The sequence below is a fragment of the Aulonocara sp. 'chitande type north' Nkhata Bay genome, linkage group LG11 (assembly GCF_057382095.1).
Source record: "Aulonocara sp. 'chitande type north' Nkhata Bay isolate Kocher_YH1m ecotype deep benthic linkage group LG11, A_spYH_male_GT1.1, whole genome shotgun sequence".
Lineage (NCBI taxonomy): Eukaryota > Metazoa > Chordata > Actinopteri > Cichliformes > Cichlidae > Aulonocara > Aulonocara sp. 'chitande type north' Nkhata Bay.
The window spans coordinates 31,055,161-31,074,210 of NC_141354.1; the positions used below are offsets into that span (position 1 = coordinate 31,055,161).

The 19,050-nt window shown below is 43.1% G+C and overlaps 1 protein-coding gene across 17 annotated transcripts in view; it reads right to left on the reverse strand.

The window, feature by feature from the left end:
• LOC147319447 (uncharacterized) overlaps positions 1 to 19,050 on the reverse strand; it is a 31,374-nt gene that overhangs the window by 7,966 nt on the left and 4,358 nt on the right. For 8 of the 17 annotated variants that reach the window (XM_086312093.1, XM_086312096.1, XM_086312095.1 and 5 more), the window contains exons 2-28: positions 12,597 to 13,912; positions 11,587 to 11,865; positions 11,362 to 11,466; positions 11,128 to 11,246; positions 10,783 to 11,001; positions 10,521 to 10,608; positions 9,992 to 10,144; positions 9,466 to 9,563; positions 8,976 to 9,148; positions 8,755 to 8,874; positions 7,850 to 8,092; positions 7,504 to 7,638; positions 6,371 to 7,390; positions 5,948 to 6,091; positions 5,667 to 5,816; positions 5,315 to 5,548; positions 5,081 to 5,221; positions 4,789 to 4,962; positions 4,493 to 4,693; positions 4,240 to 4,398; positions 3,772 to 3,975; positions 3,497 to 3,685; positions 2,732 to 2,937; positions 2,469 to 2,537; positions 2,300 to 2,344; positions 1,557 to 1,619; positions 21 to 200 (exon numbers count right to left, since the gene is read on the reverse strand). In XM_086312093.1, coding sequence (XP_086168219.1) covers positions 21 to 200; positions 1,557 to 1,619; positions 2,300 to 2,344; positions 2,469 to 2,537; positions 2,732 to 2,937; positions 3,497 to 3,685; positions 3,772 to 3,975; positions 4,240 to 4,398; positions 4,493 to 4,693; positions 4,789 to 4,962; positions 5,081 to 5,221; positions 5,315 to 5,548; positions 5,667 to 5,816; positions 5,948 to 6,091; positions 6,371 to 7,390; positions 7,504 to 7,638; positions 7,850 to 8,092; positions 8,755 to 8,874; positions 8,976 to 9,148; positions 9,466 to 9,563; positions 9,992 to 10,144; positions 10,521 to 10,608; positions 10,783 to 11,001; positions 11,128 to 11,246; positions 11,362 to 11,466; positions 11,587 to 11,865; positions 12,597 to 13,904 — 6,219 coding nt within the window. In that variant the 5' untranslated portion in view covers positions 13,905 to 13,912. Of the gene's footprint in view, positions 1 to 20; positions 201 to 1,556; positions 1,620 to 2,299; positions 2,345 to 2,468; positions 2,538 to 2,731; positions 2,938 to 3,126; positions 3,256 to 3,496; positions 3,686 to 3,771; positions 3,976 to 4,239; positions 4,399 to 4,492; positions 4,694 to 4,788; positions 4,963 to 5,080; positions 5,222 to 5,314; positions 5,549 to 5,666; positions 5,817 to 5,947; positions 6,092 to 6,370; positions 7,391 to 7,503; positions 7,639 to 7,849; positions 8,093 to 8,754; positions 8,875 to 8,975; positions 9,149 to 9,465; positions 9,564 to 9,991; positions 10,145 to 10,520; positions 10,609 to 10,782; positions 11,002 to 11,127; positions 11,247 to 11,361; positions 11,467 to 11,586; positions 11,866 to 12,596; positions 13,913 to 19,050 lie in introns of those variants that run through there. The other 9 variants (XM_086312097.1, XM_086312087.1, XM_086312089.1 and 6 more) reach the window with 9 other exon arrangements.

A 19,050-nucleotide genomic window follows, 5' to 3' on the forward strand; every position in this document is an offset into this window, starting at 1 on the left:
GTTTTTTGTGCCAGACTTACCCCATCCGCGCTGGGCAGAGGCTGACCGTTGATTCCCAGGGTGCGGAAGGGAGAGTGTGTGGACAGGCGCTTGTCCCACTCACTTGGCTTGTGATCTGGGACCGCCTCCATGAAGTTTCTCTTCAGCTCACTGATGCTGGCGTGATGCCTGAGCAGCACCTCCTGAGGCTTATCGAAATCCTTTACAGAGGAAAGTCGAGATGGGAAAGACGTTGCGGTTGAGGGGGGGGAAAGGATGGAGGATGGAGAAAGAGGATAATACAAGGACAGAAAGTACACAGAGGTTGTCCGGGAAGGGAGAGGGAAGGCAGAAGATGTGTTGTAGAGAGGGAGAGATTAAAAGGAAAAAAAAGTCAGATTATTTGGTGTTTTTTTGCCGTTTTGTGCAACTTTGGTTGATTTATTGATGATTAAATAAGCAGAAGCGGGGTTAACGTGATTCTAAGCAAACATAAATGTTTCAGATTCCTTAAAAATTATCAGTGTCTCCTATTCAAAATGCAAATTAAACCTGGCAGCTGATTCATGAGAGCAGAGCTGGAGCTGCGATTTATCAAGCTGATAAATATTTGGAGTCATTTGGAGCCGTGGTTGGGTAGAGGGCCTAAACTATACAGCACAACACTGAGTATCTATTTCACAGCATTAGGCTCGCAGTGAAACATGTTAAGAGAAGAGGCTGCAAACCAAAGAGCAGGAGAAAGACGGTGACAGCAGACATTGTAAAAGCTCTTGAAGATGAAGGCTTGTTCCAAATGAAATCCCCGTTCATTTAAGACAAATGAACAACGGTCAAAGCGCTGATTTGGCAACATTTAGCACCAAGTTGATCTTTACAGGCAACCGCAGGATGTGATAGCAAATAAACAGAACATACTGCAAACTATATATCTGTAAATCATGAGCTGTTGTGGTGCAAAAGAGCAACTTAATGATAAATGTTTCACCAAATGGCATTTCTTTCATACACAACACAGCAGGGATCCCCCCCCACACACACATTTTCATTTCTACAGACTAAAACACTCATTTCCATAATTGTCAAGAAAATGAAATGCATTACTGACAAGTCTGAAAATGAGATGAAGGACAGAGCAAAAGCAGGAACAGGAGAATACTGATGATCTTGAATAAATAAGTGCATAAAACATGAGCTCGGAATGAAACCTGCCATTAAAAAAACAATTAAGGAAAGCTTCACCGTTCTTAGACCTTGGTGCCGCACCAACACCGCACGGTGAATCACTATGAACAGTTTGTGGATTATCAGGAGTGCAGCATCCTGAACAAGTTCAGATTGAACCCAGTCATTTTTTCTTGTTGTTCTAAACTCAACAGCACTCTCCTGAATCAATCGGATCAGAGTCGGTTGCCCCACACAAACACACATTTTTCATGTAATCTACAGCCGCTCGTTAACGCCGACGAGAAAAGTGTGAATCATGCCGCATGCAAGCGTGATGTTAAACAGCAGCCGGTGCGCCAAAGAGCAAGAAAATGCAGCTGGAGACCGACGTCTCCAGAAGGGATACCAACCTCCAACATTAATTGGCTATGTCTGATATATATTGAGTCACCCTCAATTTTCTTAGCTCTTTTCTGTGAAAAATGAAAAGAACAAAAAAAAGAAGGTGGGTTTGTTTCAGTTTCCCTTTATGCTGGCATCAACCACACCTCTTCCATGCACACTACGAAGTTCACTAATGTGTTAATAAAACAGAGAAAGTAAGAGTAAGAGTGCATGCACAGTCGTTTGTGTGACCATAAGGGACCAAAATCTGCACTACACTAACAAAGCAAAGAACAGATGGCTCTGGAGGACTGACCGAAGATTTCTATTCTTATACCGAGAAAAGAAAAAAAAGTGATGGAGTGACATAAATGTGATAAAACACCAGTTACCATGCCTCTTTAGTGCATTTAATCTATAATCATGCATGTGTGCATTCCAGTGTTAAGAACAGCAAGCAATGGGAAGAAATGATGTAACTGTTTCAACTTTTAAAAACAGCCAGTAGGTGTTAACGTACTCTGAGACTGTGAAACTGTTTGCAATCTAGCCATTGTTATATTTTCTACCTTTTATGAAATTAATAAAAAATAAATAAAAACATTTCTTGTGCATCGAACCTGATGTAGGTTTCATTTACGACCTAGCTGTGTGGAAGCACAACATGAGAAGAGGGTGATATTAGTCTTTGGGATGAGAAGCTCTTTATCATCAGAAATGGAGGTGGAGAAAATGGCTACGGTAGTATGTACGGCACTAAGAATCTGACCTTTCGCATTCGCACCACCTCCGTGCTCGTCGTCTCAGACTCGTGCTACCCCAGGGGAGGAGAGAGGAAGACGTGTTAGCATCCCCTGAATGTTGGCGTTAACACTCAGATCTCAACCGTGGTATAAGCACGTCTTCTGACATGCAAGACGCCTGCATCTGACACTAACCTGGATGTCCCCATTCATGGTGGATATCAGTGATGAGTCTAGTTCTCTCTGGTCCCTCCACACTGCTGGCTACAGCAGCAAGAGATACACAGTTCACACTCAGACACAGAGAGCGATCTCAGATACTTTAGCATCTTTCACCACAAAGGCGTTGTACCATTCACAATAAAAGACTTTCTATGAAAACACAACATTTGTTATCACTTTTTTCCACACATATTACATTACCAACATTTACAACAGCAATCAGAGTAACTGAATACCTTGGCGTCAGCCCCGGCTTCGATTTTTGAGGGCTCCACAGCTTCTACGGTGACCTGCAGCTTCCGTTCCTCCTGGCGGCTGGTTTTGATTGGAGTGGAGGTCTGAGGCTGGTCGAGAGTGGCCATGGGGATTCCCGCCTCCATCAGAGCAGCCTGGGAGAAGACCGGAGCACTGACAGGGCGCGTGCCCCTCTGGGCGCTCGCAGCTAGACAAAACGCAGACAAAATGGAAATGAGTGAATGTTGGGTTTTAGCACTGAGCAGGCTGCGAGTGGAGAGTTTTGTGAGGATCACGGTGAGTAAAATGCACACGAAAACAGATATAGCATTAAAAATAAAACAGCTTAACAAGCATATGGCACACTTAGCCTCAATGCTGCACAGGTATACTGTACCTCATTTGTTTCCTTTGCTCTCATTTAAAAGGACAAGCACGCATAAGCGTAAGGATGTGATGTGGGCCAGAAGCAGATGTCCACAAAGTGGATCAGTAAAAGCGGTTCTTGTTATATTCCAAACAAATGCTGCAAAAAGGCATAAAGCTAAATGAGATTGAACCAGGGAAATGACGACGTTAAGAAAGCATTATTTCTTCAATCGAAGGTCCGTGAATAATGGAAAATGCTAGCTGTGAGCCAGTGTGTCCCGTGCAGAGGTAGCAGCTGTTAGAAATGAGTGTTTTTATGAAGCAAACAAGGCATGACCGTGTGAGGTTTTTTTTAGCCACACACAAAACGAAAAAACTCCACACAAGGAAAAAAATACCTGACGCTTTGAGGTCACCCTCGAGTAGAACAAACCAATTATCACTGACACGTGTTTGCGAGGGTCTTTCTTCCAGGATCCGTTTCTCAAACCCCGGTCTCGTCTCAGAAATCGTAATCTTTTTCGTGGCCGCGGCAGGAGCAGGAACTGTGACCTGTGCTGGGAGCTGCTCGCGCTCCGAGACAGCGGCTAATACAAACACACAACCAGGTGTTACTCACCTCAGCGAGAAATGTTTCGTATGTATTGGCATACCAAGCTCTTTGGGATTATACCTGATTTCTTAAGGGACTTATCCAGAAGAGTAAACCAATCATCTTCCACCTCTCTCACTGCTGGACGTGGCTGCACCACATCCTGCTGCTGCTGCCGTATTCTCTCCACTACTGTAATTGTCTGCTGTGCTGTCTGCTCTGTGAGTGTAAGCTCTTTAGCAGGTCTTACATCAGGATATATATGGATGCGTTCCACCCCAGCCGCTGACAGAGTACAGAAAAAAAAACTAAAATGAGATCTGCATGAAGTTAAATATTCCCTCTACCTAAATATCTTAAATGAGCATTTTCCCCTGACATACTGCACCACCATACAAACACAATATAACTAAGGCTGGTGCAGTATTTCTGCATTCGTTTATAATGTGCTCCTAGTACAACATAATAGAAGTCGAGCACAGTTGCCATGTTATTCAGTCTGATAGCATCTCATAGCAAAGCCGCATGGCCATACAAGCAGCAGAATACCTGGTGCTTTTGCTGCTACATCCAGCAGCACAAACCAATCATCGTCCACTTTTCCTGCTCTTGCCATTTCAATCTTCACCATCTCCACAGGTGGCCTCACACCTTCCACGATCTTCACTCTTGCTTCAGTGGTTGCCACTAGATCAATAATAGGTTTGACTACAGCAACAAACACAAACATAAACGTAAATACATCTGATGCAAACTTTTTGCGCACAGCTTCACACAGCACCCATTCGGCGTAGAAATCTACCTGGTTGTACGACCACAGGCTTTTCAAACAGGACAAACCAATCAGCTTCTCTCTCAGAGAGGGAGGCAATTTGGCTCGCTCTAATTTCAGACACACTTGTCCTGTCTTGCCCGCTGTCCGCACCAATTACTGTCTTCTTCCATTTTTCGGTCACCTCAACCTCAAAAGTCTTCATTTCTGGAACGATCTGAGCTGGAGTCACTGGCACAGACAGAGTCAAAGGCGTTGAGTGATACTGCTATGACCACCATAGTCCTCTTAGAATATTATGTTTCAGTCTGAATTTACTGTAATACCTGTTGGTATCATGACTTCATCACGTGCAGTACCAAACAGAGCAAACCAGTCATCCTCTCTCTCTGGCTGGGGAGGCTGTGGTGTAACCTGGTCAATCTGAAGCAATCTCTGCTCTATACTTTTCACTTCAGTTGAAACATCTGGATAGATTTTAGTCTGCATCGACATAGAAACTGCAAAACAAAATTTTGATTTCAACACCGGCTACTATGAAGCACAAGATAAATCTTTTGTTGATCTTATAAAAGCACATTTGTGAGCTGCAGATACTTATAGGGACATCTGGAATACCTTGCTTGGGAGCCACTGCTTCCACTTTCTCCACAGCAGCATCCTCAACTACAAGCTCCCGCCTGGAATCAACAGCCTCTGCTTCAGTCAAGGCAGAAACACTCTCTCTGGTGTAAACCTCAACATACTCAGCCATGGAAGCTACCAACAAAGAAACGGAAAACTCGCTGTATGACACTTGAGGCAAAAAGTGAATGAAGAAACAGCAGGAGCGCAGCGGAAAATCTGCTCTACCTGGTGCCACAAATGAGGGCTGCCTAATGGGAACATCCAGCAGCACAAACCAGTCATCTTCTCGCTCTTTCACATCCTGTAGAAGTGCTACCCCCTCCCTTTCTGGCAGCATTTGTTTTGCTTCAGCACCTTCAACCAAAATGTCAACTCTTCTTTCTCTCTGCTCAAGAGCTGTTACTTCAATCAGAGAGGCACGTTCCTCTGGGTGAGCAGCAATTCGCTCTGAAAAGGTGACTTAGTAAAAAAAAAAGAGGAAAAAGCTCAGGGACTTTGAAAATAAGAGTACCTGCAGTGCTTAGAATAATTGGTTCTGCTAAAGCTGTGAGCCAGCACAGGGGACTTTTATGAATACCTGGTGGTGCGTGTGACGTTTGTCTTGAAAAAACATCCAGTAACACAAACCAATCATCAACTTTGTCTGACACTTGGTGTTGTAGCTTTTCTCCTATATATCTCGATCCGTCTTCGATTGCTATTTCTTTCCTCTCTTCCATGTGAGTAACTGGTAAGCAGAGTCAGGAGAGGCATCTTTAATCGCCAGCATTAACATGCAATTCTTTCATGAGCGAGTAAGGACAAAATAAAGCACAAGGAAGTTTCAAAAAACAAAACAAAAACAAGACCGAGCAGTACCTGATGGCCCAAAAAGCTTTTGTCGGGGAATAAAATCCAGCAACACAAACCAGTCATCAACCCGTTCAACGCTGATATGTGGTTTTTCTTTCTCGGGGTTGAAATGACCACCCTTGTCCACTTGAACACGTTCCACATCGGCAACTATGTAGGAAAGTGAAGACAGAATATTTGAGCGCGACGGAAAACAAATGCCCAGCTGGAAGAGAAGCTGGGCAGTGGTGGTTATTCTCTCTTTAAAAAATACATAGGCCGTATGAAAATCTAAAGTCGAGTATATCTTACACCTCACTGCAGAAATCAAAGCAAAAGAAAAGAGCAAAACGAAAGCCGGTTTGGTTAATATAATGCTAGTGCTTCCGGACATGTATGTCTTTATGGTTTTGATGATATTAGAATATCAGAGGGATTAGCATACTTTACCTGGTGTTTTGAAACCAGCTTTGTGTGGAGGCTGATCTAAAAGTATGAACCAAACATCATCAACTCTCGCCTGAGACAGACCTTCTGACCTCTCTGGAACCTCCCTATGTGGCCTCTCCTCCACCACTTCTGTCTTACGCCACAGTTCCTGTCTTTCTAACATCTCCTCTGATGCAACACTAGACTGTCCCTGCACGTCTTCCATGCCTTCCTGCTGCTGCCCCCTCTCTTGTACAATAGTCACTATCTTCTCAGTCCTATGCTGAACCTTCTTGTATCCTGCTACAGCAGCAGAGCCGGCGACGTCTGCATCTTGCCACTCCTGTTCCATTTCACGCAGTTTCTCTCTAAAGCTATCGTCTGTGTCTTCTTCACCCTCCCACTTCACCCGTTTTATTTGTTCTTCCAAGTCATCCACTTCACCCTCACTTATATCTATTCTCTGCACAGATTTCCTCACCACCATGTCCGTTATAACCCTGGATTGGATTGACTGTCTCTGCTCCAAATTGCTCTCTCCTTCCCTTAACGCTTCTACCACTTTCTTGCCCACTTGTTTTTCGCTCTCCCGCTTCACCATGATGTCTTCCTCCTCAGGCAACAAGTCCTTTAAAAACACCTCTTTTATTTGTTCTTCCAATTCGTCCACTTCGCCTTCTTCACCCTCTTTTATAACTCTTCTCCTCACAGATTTCCTCACCACCATTTCTGTTACACCTTTGGCTTGGATCAACTGTTTCTGCTCCATGTCTCTCTCTTCTTGTTTTAGCTTTTCTACCTCTTCCTCCCCCAGTTCTTCCTCTACTGCATGCTGAATTCTCCCTGCAATTTCATCAATTTCTTGTAGCCTTTCCTCAAGATCCCTCACGTCCCTCAATCTTCCTTCCAAAATTTCCTTCTCTGTAAATGCATCCACCAACATCACTGTTTCCCGCATCCTCCCAATCATTTCCTCAGTGATCATTTGCTGTTCTTTCACGCTTATGACCTGCTCCTCCTCCTCCCCCTCCGTGGTAGAGACTGGAAGAGTGATACAACAAACCATTTAAGTGCTGCAATTAATTGTTTTTTTTACCATTTTTTACCCAAAAAAGTGTGAAGGTTTTTGCAGAAAGCCAGACAAAGAAACTCACGTTGAAGTTTTTCAAAATGCTCAGAGGGAGACACGCTGAGCAGACGGTCAAAGTACAGGAACCAGTCATCCTGTTTTATCACCACTGGTTCCAGTTGGTGGTCCATAGAGCTCGTTTTTGCCAAGCTAGTTTCAGCTGACATCAAAAAACAAGGTGCAACATTTTTTGTATCAGGTGATCAAACAACAACAAACTTCAACCAGCTGAAACGAGAAGGCCACGTGGAGCCACGTGCCTGGTTTCTTACTGAGTAGTGCCGTGTGCATATAGTATGGTGGCAACATGAATGAAGTGCATGTTAAATTTGCGATATTTGACGCTACCCATGCACTATAAAGGTAGATACCTGGCTCTTCAACAAAATCAAAGGGTGAGATAAATGGAATATGAGGCTGATGATCCAGAAGAATAAACCATTCATCTTCCGTTCTCCTCTGCTGGTGATCGTCATCGCTCGCCAGATCCAGCCATGGCTGACTGAGTGTCTGGATAATGGTTTGAGGACCAGCAGTCCCAGTCTCCGTGCCAACAGTACGCCCCTCCTCCTCCTCCCAGGACTGAGTGAAATTCTGCTCAAACTCCCTTCCGGCTGTGAAGACATGACGAGGTGATGCCAGTTATGTAATGGTTTTGCTGCAGAGATGACGACCGGCTGTGAATGCTGCACAGCGCTTCAAGCAAGCAAGATTTCAAGCTTTTGTGCCAGACTTCTGTGAGTCCAGTAAAGCGAAGTTAGTATAAAGATGAATGAAAGATGCCTTTTGCACTTTGGAACACAAACAGGCTCCAGATGGAACCCGTTACAATGATGGGCACTGGGGCAGTGATGAGGGAGGTCAGTCAGTCAAAAATTCAAGCATAAAGGCAAATGAAAATAAGCAAATGAAAGCGGTTGTGCAACACACGTTAAGTGCAAAGTTATGAAATGAAAAAAAAGAGGAACAAGAGCCTCAAGACTGGAAATACCTGTTTAGAGTTACATTTGTGAGGAAATTTATTTAATTTCTTTCAGATTTCAGTAACCAACAATACTGTGGAGTCACACCGGGGAAAGTACAGGGTACGTGTCCCATCTCATGTATCAGAATAGGTCACTTTCCAGACAAGCTAACTGTGCTGAACAGCAACAGTTTTGCAGGTATGGAAGCAAAGATGAATGGAAAAATGATGCAAAAAGGCTGTTAGATCCTACAAAGCAATCTGCGAGTAGAAGGTATGCCAAAAGGCATCACTTCACACACTTCGAAGTACCTGTGAATTCGGAAGAAGGCTGGGGTCTTTCAGATACCATCAGCAGTGACCAATCATCAACCTGAGTCCTGGCTGATGCCGAGACTACCTGCAGAAACTGGAGAGTTTCATCTCCAGGTTCTATAGCAAAAGAAGTCAGAGGGCACCTTATTGGACCTGTGGTTTATTGCAGGACACACACACACACACACACAGGTGTGACAACATACACTCACGCATACCTCCATCTAGGTTGCGAGACAGCCTCTTGCTTGCAGATCGTGTGAAGCGAGGTGCCGGCCGGTCGATCATGGAGCTCGCCTGGCGGGTCTGGGCCTGAGTACGACCGCTGTACCGGAACTTAGAGCCCAAGGCGAGGAAGCGACGTGAAGAGGGCGGCTCCACTGTTGAAACCCTGAGCAAGAGATATAAGAATTACATTTTAATCTACACATTATTTGACCATTACATGAACACTGTGGATTCAAAATTATAAACCCTGCACTGTCTTCTTTAAAAAAAAAAAAAAAGGATTCGTGTTATGTAAAAAGATTAGCAACATGTTTGGATTTATCTCATTAAACAGACAAAAGCTTTAAGAGTGTTCAGCTTTTCCTCTGTGGTTAAAACTGCTGTGGTGCCAATACAGGGCTTAAGGTGGAGTGAGGAGTTAGCCAATTAACAAGTGGATAGGGAGGACCTAAGTGTCACTCAGAATCAAAGCGTTGTTACCTGAAGAAGGTATGATGTTCAACACAAACTTTCCACAGCTTCTTTGAGGCTTTGTAGTTGGGCAGCTTGAAACCAATGGTGCTTTCATACTGCTCTTGCTAAAAGCAAAGAAACAAAAGTCAAATTCAATGACTCCATAGCGACATTATTCTGCAATTGTGAAACACAGTTTTCTTTAAATAGTGAAAGAAACTGAAAGACATCTGAAAAGCTGGATGTATCTTATCATTCTTGCAATCAGTTGGCTCAGTCGTACAGTTACATTTATGTGTATAAGAAAACCAATAGCAATATAAACTAACAGTACTATTACATTTTATACCAGCCACTTCTGCTGAGAAATAATAAATAAGTCTAGGGGGTTAGAGTAAAACCCCCCCACACAATCTATTGGTTATTAAAAGAAATCAGTTCTTTACATTTTTCAAAGCTAAGCTCAGAGGAAATCTATGGAAATTGGATCTGTATAGAACAATACAAAAATCAATACAGGTCAAACATACAGACTATGTAAAGTGAGATTTACCTCTGACGGCCTGATTTTGATAAAAAAGCTGCTCCGTTTGTATGAGATCTTGAGCACTTTGGGCCAAGGGAAACGGTTGATCCTCAGCTTGTCTTTGTAAACCATCAGACCACTGGAGCAAACGCCCAGCATTATATCAACACCGTCCAGATCCTGCATGCAAGAAACACCACGGAACATTTACAGCCCTGACCAAACACCGCCAGCCTGCTCTTGCAATAATCAGTCACCGGGGGGCAGACTTTCTCACGAAACACGAATGCTGTTTGAGGTCATGGAGTTTAGGATGTTATTAATCTCTCTTTTTTTTTTTCCAAAGGGGGATGACATCAATTTTGTAATTAAATATGGATGCTACTGCTGCAATACAATGATGCTATTGTAAAAAGAGCATTTTAAAATCGAATAAAAATCAATACATGCATACATACTCGTGACATGCTTCTATGAAAAAGACTGGACCACGTGTTAAGAAGCAAACCATTCATCCAAACCAGTAAAATAATTTTAAAAATAAAAATAAACATACCTTGGCTTGGTGCAGGTCAACTCCATACATGGCGAGCTTCTTGGCATTTTCCAGAAACAGCAGGTCTGCCTGGGCTGGACTCATTGATCTGGAGGCACACACGATAACGTTTAATTCAAAGACGTATTTTACTGTCAGAATCATTTTTGAGGCTCAATCATCTTCAAGCAGCTTCGAAAATGAATTAGGTTCCTTCAATGTATGCACACTGGGCTTAAATGAACACTGTGAAAAGGGCGTGTCTAGACAACTCCTTACTGACCTGTATGTGCGGTGCAGATCCATCACTTTTTCCTCCAGCTCTTTGCTCTGTCCGGGGGCCAGGTTCAAATCTTTAACGTAGTCTGTTCCATGGAGCTCGGGGTCATACTCTCCGAGTTCTGACTGGGCTGTGTAGGAGCCCAGCAGGGACAGTGTGACAAAGGAACAGGGAAGAACACCAAGCATAATGTCCTTTCTCAGCTGGAGACACAGAAAGTACCTGGAAAAGGTGTGAAACGATTAAGGAATTGAGTCTATGAACATTTATCCTGGGTTGAATAAATGCAGTGCAAAAGCTCCCTATTGCCTCATGTTGATCCATTCCTCCAAGCTGATGCTTGCTCACCTGGTTAGGTCTTCAGTAAGCTGAGCTGGATCAGGAGGGTAGAACTTGACGTTGAATGTAAACTCATAGACAGCACCTGGGACCTGTTTCCGTATCTCTTTGGTGGGTTCCAACCATGTCTGAGCAAAACGGAAGAAATGCAAGAAAATTTGCTCACTTTTTTTTGCACTGTCATTCATAACATCCAGTTATGCTCCAAGTAATTAACACTACAGAAGGGTAAAACCATCCTACCTTGCTGGTTGGGGTTTCCCAGTGAGCCAGGCCAAAGTAGTCTTTCTCCAGGAGGTTAACATGGTCACACACCTTTGTAAGAAGTTCTTGGCCTTTAGCATGTTTCTAAATGAGAAAGAGAAACGCAGACATGGGACACACGGCAAGAGAAACTCTTCAGTTTCCATGTTTATCATCACAGAAAAGCAAACGCAACAGTGGTGCATTTTGGGAGGGTTTGCTTACATCAAGTTCACACTCAAACTGAGCATCGTCCAGCAGGGTGACTTTGCACTGCATGGTCTTCTGACGTTTAGAGCCTTTAACCTCTTCAGTCTTCTTTTCTGTCTTTTCTTTTGCAGGCTTCTCTTTCTTTGCCTGCTTTTGTTCCTTTTCCTCTTCTTTGATTGGCTCTTCCTTTTCTGCTGGTTCTTCCTCTATTTTCTCCGTGTCCTCCTGTTTCACTTCTTCCACTGCTTCAGGCTCTTTTATCATAGCCTCTTCCTTGTGTTCCTCTTGGGCTGGCTAAAATAGTCAAAACCAGACAATTGCCAAAGTGTGTTACAAAGATGAAAGAGAAAGTGGGAGACATTATACAGAGCACCATACTAAGGTAGTACTCAAATAACCCAGGATGAACCCGAGCGGTTGATACTAGCGTTAGTTCAAACCAGCATGGGTCATCTTTGTTTCAGACCAGCCTTTAAGCCCAAGTGAGCACAGTGATGCTCACTGAGCAAGCTGTCCACATAAAAAATTCATTAGAAAGCAAAACCCAATCAGCAGCCTGAAGTGCTTTTTTTATAACCTTTGTCTGCAGTGATGTTCTTTTTTAGCCCTTGTTTTAGAAAATACAGTTAGAGGAGTTAGATAAATCCGTCTGGAGTCGGTCTACAGCACCTCTGAAAGTCTGTAATACCTCTTTTCCATCAAGGTCAGGCTTCCTGGGATCTTGTTATCACAAGGACATTGCAAACAGTCTGAAATCACGGCAGTCAGCTTAAAAATAGAACTGCACATTACTCCAAATAAATACGGTCTGTTTTTAGTGTTAGCTTTGTTTTTTGGTAGAAATATACAGGCAAAATATATTGTTTGACCCGTAAGTTTTGGAGGTCTGTTTAGGAGAGGCTGCCATATCTTTACATTTCCAGTGATCATGCTAATTTAAGCCAACTGCCTACTGGTTCTACTTTCATCTTAATCACAGCGAATCTTAGAACAAGTACTCTAAATGTGAGATTGTTAGGACTCACCTGCGCCTCTGTGCTGCTTATAGAGTGCTGATCAGCAGCCTGTTCAATATCTGGCTCAGTTTTAAGCTCGGGCTCAGGAGCAGCAATTGGTGCTTTCACCTGCTCCTCACTTGGTCCTTTCACTTCCTTCACTTCCTTCTCCTCTTTCTTTCCTTTGCTCTTTCCCTTGTCTTTTTTCTTCTCTTTGTTCTCTTCTTTTTCCTCCTTTTCTTCCGGCTTTGCTTCCTCCCCTTCTTTCTCTTTCTTCTTTGCTTCTTCTTTCACCTTTTCGTCTTCTTTTTTCTTCAACTCCTCTTTTGGTTTTTCCTCTTCTTTTGTTTTTGCTTTTTCCTCTTTCGTTTTTTCCTCTTCTTTCTTCTTAGCTTTTTCCTCCTCTTTCTTCTTCGCTCTCTCGGCTTCTCTGGCTTTTTCTTCTTCTTTCTTCTTTGCTTTTTCCTCTTCCCTCTTTTTTATCCTCTCTTCTTCCTCTGCTTTCCTTTTTGCTTTCTCCTCCTCTTTCTTCTTTAATTTCTCTTCTTTTTCTTTTTTCTTTGCCACCTTCTTGTCAACCTTTTCTTCCTCCTTCTTTCCAGCGTCTGCCGCCTTGCCTTTGACCTCAGCAGTTTCCTTCTTTTTCTCTTCCTTTTTCTCCACTTGCTTTTCCTCCTTTTCTACAGTCTGCTGTGTTGTCCCTTCCTCGTTTTGCTCCTCTTTTTTCACCAACTTTTCCTCCCCCTTTTTTGTCTCCTCCTTTTTTACTTTCTCTTCATCCTTTTCTTCTGCTTTTTTCTTGGCCTCTTTCTTTTTCTTTTTGCTACCTTTCTTCTCTACTTTTTCTTCCACGTTCTTTTTCTCTTCTTTAGGTTCTGCTTTGTCGTCTTTCTTTTTCACTTCTTTCACCTCTGGTTTTTCCTCCTCTGCTTTGGCCTCCTTGTCTTGACTTTTCCCTTCTTCCACCTTCTCCTCTTCTTTCTTATCTACTTTTTCCTCTTTGTCTGCCTTTTCGTCTTTGGCTTTTTCTGCCTCAAACACCTCTTCCTCTGAGCACTGCGATCGGCGCTTGAGGAAAGAGGAGAAGAGACGAGAAAGGCCTTTGCCAGCAGAGGTTCTGGTACGAGGCTTTAGCTGCTCCTCCTCAGGGGAGGTCGCTGCTTCGGCAGGCCCAGGCTCAGTGACCTGTTCCTGGGCCTTTGTGCTCGACTGCTCTCCCTCTGGGTCAGATGTAGCCGCCTCTGCCTTCTGCTTGTTCTCTGGTTCGGGCTCAGCACTACTGGTCTTCTGCTTGCCCTCAGTGTCTGCCTCAGTCACGGCAGTTGCCTCTGTTGTCATGGTAGCCACTGCGAAGGTGAAACAGAAGGGAGTCATAGATGAAGAAAGGTCACAGCATTGATGGTGTCCAACAAACCAGGTTAACTTAACACTTCATTTACACATACGCAGTTTTGGAACAAAAGTTTTTTTTAAATAAATTTTAGGACATTTTTAAACCATTTTTTGACATTTTACAGGTAAAACTAGTGACTTTTTAATCAAGACAGCAACTATCACATCAGCTACACAAAATTTACTAAAATCTGTGGATTATTTCCTGTTTTAAGCTCTATCTAATCTGCCTTTCAGTCATCGCCCTCGGCTCAGATTGCCAGCAGAACAGATAATGTTTTATTTTATGACACAAACAGGATTATTTCTACCCGTTCCTGCTTATTTTCTCTTAAATATTCTGCATTTTGGCTTACACTCTTAATTAACAATAAGCTATTTTTCACTGTAATTTTCATTATTGCTTCAGTGTATCGTTAGCTTCCTACTCCTTAAGAGTGCCTATTATTTATTAATATTCCAGGAAACATGGAGCCAACTGCCACCTACAGACTGCGCCGTGACTCAAACACACGCACGTATTTACACATGCACAAACATCATTTCATCGCACAATGGTCCTCCTTGTTGCAGAGTGTTTCTCTGTCTGCACAGAGATCTCACAACAGGCTCATTAAAGCTCACTGACACAAAGGAGGCATTCTGCTCTGGATTTGCCTATTAGCACTGTCTACATTGGGCATGCCTGGCTCTTCAAATCACACACGCCCCTCATGCTTAGGTCATCTAAGGCACTAGAACAATATGACAATAAAGACATAAATAAACCAATAAAAAGCTTATAAAGTTTTTTAAAAGTCATTCCTAATGTCTAAAATTGCAGGTCAATAAATTAACTCTTACTTCAGTCACATTTTGCTCTGCACAGTATTGTTATTGTATATGTCTGCTAGTAATGAGTAAATAAGCCACCTGATTACTCACACAATTTCAAATAGTTTAACACATCGAGATTTAAAAAAATATTTCGTAGTGGTTTCACGTCCATCTCATTTTACCTCTTGTACTTTTCAACCTCACTCGGTTAAGGTGAGGCTGACTTCTGTCAGTATGTAACAGAGCGAGCATACCTGCCCGTGTTATTACAATCAAAATGATGTGACTCGCAGTCCCAGTACTTGGGCCCTTTAATGAACACAACTTTGATCCTCTGCGGTGGCAGTGTGAGGACAGATCTGGTATATTTAGAAACTTCTAACCAGCTGATTAAATCACACAGGGACTAAAAAAAACTGCAGGTATTGTGCAATGGCACAACACCTCGCTTAAGCAAGTTACAGCCACTCGCATCGCAGATCAGCTCCTTATTTCGACTGTGCCGATGTGCACGCTCCCCTGAACTAGGTCTCGTCTGACTGGTGACGAATGTGGCTGTGTTTTTGTCTCGTCCATATGTAGTTCAAGTCCCACCCTGGGCTGGGGGAGGGGTGGGGGATGGGAAAACGCTAGACGGGCAGACGGGCCAATCTTCCAGATGCACGGGGCCGCCCCCGTTGGGTGCAGCCTGGACCTCTATACCGTGCACTTCCCACTGGCACTACAGGACAGCGGGAGAGGAGGAGGGGGGTACACATAAGAACAAATCCTCTTTAGCCCTCCCATTGTTTGTGTCCAGTGACCAATAACTGGGCTGAACACTATAACTAATCCTGCCGACCCTTCCCCCCCCCCGTAGGCCTATTCCCTAGGTCACCACACACACACACATATGCACATACACACACAGATAGTGGTATGCATCAATGCTCACAGTCTCCTTTGGGTCTTTTAGTGCTCTGTCATCTCAATTCTGATTGTCAGAAAGCAGACATGCTCCTAATGGACCAGCTGAGCTTGTGTCTGCTGCCTCCTCCATTTTGTGTTGCCTATCTAACATCTCTGCTGTCACCCAGCTGAGCAGGCCCAACCTGCATCCTGACCAATTGAGACGGCGACCGTCACGCCACAGGATCTCAACTCACAGTTAATTTCTAGCAACGTGACTAATATCTCCTCCTCTTACACATGGATGAAATGTTGCTGCACCGAGAGGGATAAAACTGCCCTCAATACCATATAATTAGTGTCTCTAATGAGCTAAATTATAGATGAAGCAGGCCACCCTCCAGCATAAGTGAGCTGCTGGATCAGGTGTGAACAGAACTGGAGTCAAAAGAGGATGTGATTTAGAGTTTATTATGCTCTTAATTCATCTGAAGGTTATTTAAAAATCTGAAAATAGGTGATATGATTGAGTGAACCTGACTTACAAGAAAAATTGCATATGCTTAGTTATTAGTTATTAGAATAACTGCTTGAACTGATGCTAACCCAGCCACACGATCAAAGCTCTATTTATCATTCTCACACTCCGAAAATATATTTGTCTCGCTACTAAAACCGTCACACTGTTTACCAGTGACGCTGCAGCAGCACCGCTGTGTGCATGTGTAATAAAATAAAAGCAGAGGGCTGAATGAAGACGAGCTTGCAGAGACGCAGGAGGAGGTAAAGTGTATAAATAGCAACGTGTGCGCAAGAAGCTGGGACTCATTAGTTGGCCTTTACAGACAACCTCATATCTATTCCTGTTCACAACACGTGTATACATGCGTGCACCATCGCAACTGCACACTCAATTCCACTTAAAGCCCAGTTTTTGAAAATGGATTTAATCTGAACGAGTGCACTGCTCCGTCGTTATCAGCACTGACCGCTGACTTAAAATAAGCGCGGCTCCCAAAATAACTGCAACGACGTATAAATACTAGAAGACAACGAAAGCATGTTTCCTGGGCACTGACAGTAGGCTTAAGGAATTAGAAGGAGTTTAGAGTTAATCAGCCCCCAAGTGAGATTATCTCCATCTACCTGCCCACAGGATCTCTCTCTCTCCCTGTCGCCCTCCACCCTGATTCGCCAGCTCTGTGCTCCTCATCCTACATGCATCTGTATGTGTGTGTATGTGTGTGTGTGTGCGTGCGTGCGTGCGTGAGCAAGGAAAAAGAAAAGCTGGCAGAAGCACAGTGGTGATCCGCTGTGCTGATTCATGGTTTTATGTGGAGCCCCGCCTACCTGGCTGAAAATCAACAGAAATGAACTGAAGACCAAGATATCAGCCCCTCCGCCACATGGTGGCTCCCATTAACCTCTCCTTGCAAACAGAGGCACACATGACAACATACACGCCAACACGTGCCTCGCTAACCTATCCGTGTGCGGTTAACATAGAAGCCTGCCTAGCAACACTGTGAATACAAGCACACGGGCAGGGATTTATATCCATATTTCGTCTTTACAGTTTTCATAAACACGTTTCTTAAATGATCACAGGATGTAAATTGCTACTGTGTAGTTATGGATTATGGACAGGAAGCATAGACTGACTACAACAAATGAAATGTAGCAATCAAAGATTGGGTCCACAATCTCCCGTGTGAACCGGAGGACGGTCGAACAAACGGTGTGGGTTTCCAATGGTTTATTTCAGTCTGGCTATCAGTGTAAACCTATCCCAAACTCAGTGCCACACCAATCAATACACACAGATGGTGTCTGTGAGTGTGATGCTGTAACATGAACCGACATGGGAAAACAATGAAGTACCGTGATTGATTTACTGCGGTTGCCCTGAAAGCAATTTCGAATCCTTTTCCAACATTACCTCAGCCGCCGCCGATTAGAGTCATAATATTTCTGTACATTGTGAACGAAAGCTTCTTTCCATGTTGCAGAGACATAGAAATACAGACACGTTATAAGATTCAGAATCAGCTTTGTGCCATTACTCAGTTTTCTGTCATTAAGTGAAAAAAATGTCTAATTTGATCCTAGAATTATTTGTGAAAAGGTTATGTTAAATTTATTTTTTCCTTGGTGTTTAATAATCGTAATCACTGTCCTAACTCATGAAGGAAAGAGCAAATGGCTCTAAGGGATGCAGAGTCTGTTCCCTGTTTGGTAATGCTCATACAACACAGTAGTAGTCTAACTGCTCGAATGCATCATAACTCCCAAAAGAGGATTAACATCAGCAAGCTCTTCTGGGACCTGGATGACCTCACTCTCACACAGAAAGACCAAAAACATCTTTGCGTATCACTTCAGCAGCTCTGTGTCCACAACACTGCTGATTCAGCAGTGCAGGAGACCCTCGGTCTTATCTGTTATTTTTAACCTCCGTGTTTACCTCTGTTGCTCATGCCAGCACTTGCCAGTTCTGCTGCATTAGTTCAATCCGCGACACTCTCCCTCATCCGCCCTACGTCACATCTGCAGCGCTTCATAAAAGATTATCTGACTATATATATTCAGCAGTATCATCAATGGAGGTGAGGCTTATTGGATGAGTTGCTCCGAAGTACGCAGGCAGGAACAAGACAGACACAGGCACAAGAAGCCCTGTGGTAAAGATGGGAATCTTTTAACCCCTAATACACTCCTCACGGTGCAAAAGCGAGCAGAAAATATGAAATCCAAAGCAGAGCAGCACCAATTAAAAATAAACAAACAAGCAACAACTGAACATCTGAACAGAGAAGACAGACACAAGAGCATCATCAGCAATAACACATTTTAAGTATGATTTAAGAGACCTAAACAGGGCGGCCATTCTCAGGCATCCCAGTCAATACTTTTAAAGCTCTTTATGTACCTGTCAGACAATAAAAAAATAAATGAAATAAAATAAATTAACAAAAAAACAGTTTTATAGAAAACCTATGTTTTTTCTCTTGTTATAATCTATGTTTATCAATTTTTTTCAATCATAATATATCAGGATTACTATAATAAAAAGAAGGAAAATTGCAAAGTGGGTTTTCCCGAAATGTCTAAATGCGCCCTCTTTTAGCAGAGCGATCAGTGCATTTATTTATTTATTTTACACTAAACAACAACACACCCTGCCTCCACACTACTGTTCGTTTCTAAAGGTGTTTTTTTTTGTTTGGTTGTTTTAAACTAAACAATCCTCAAGCGGAACAAATTCATTAATTACGCGTTAATAATAATAATAATAATAATAAATGATCAATTACGTTTAAAATAATCTAAAATGTAACTTTTTCACCCTCCTTCCCTGAAACAGTTACGGGCTGTGTCGGACCTACAT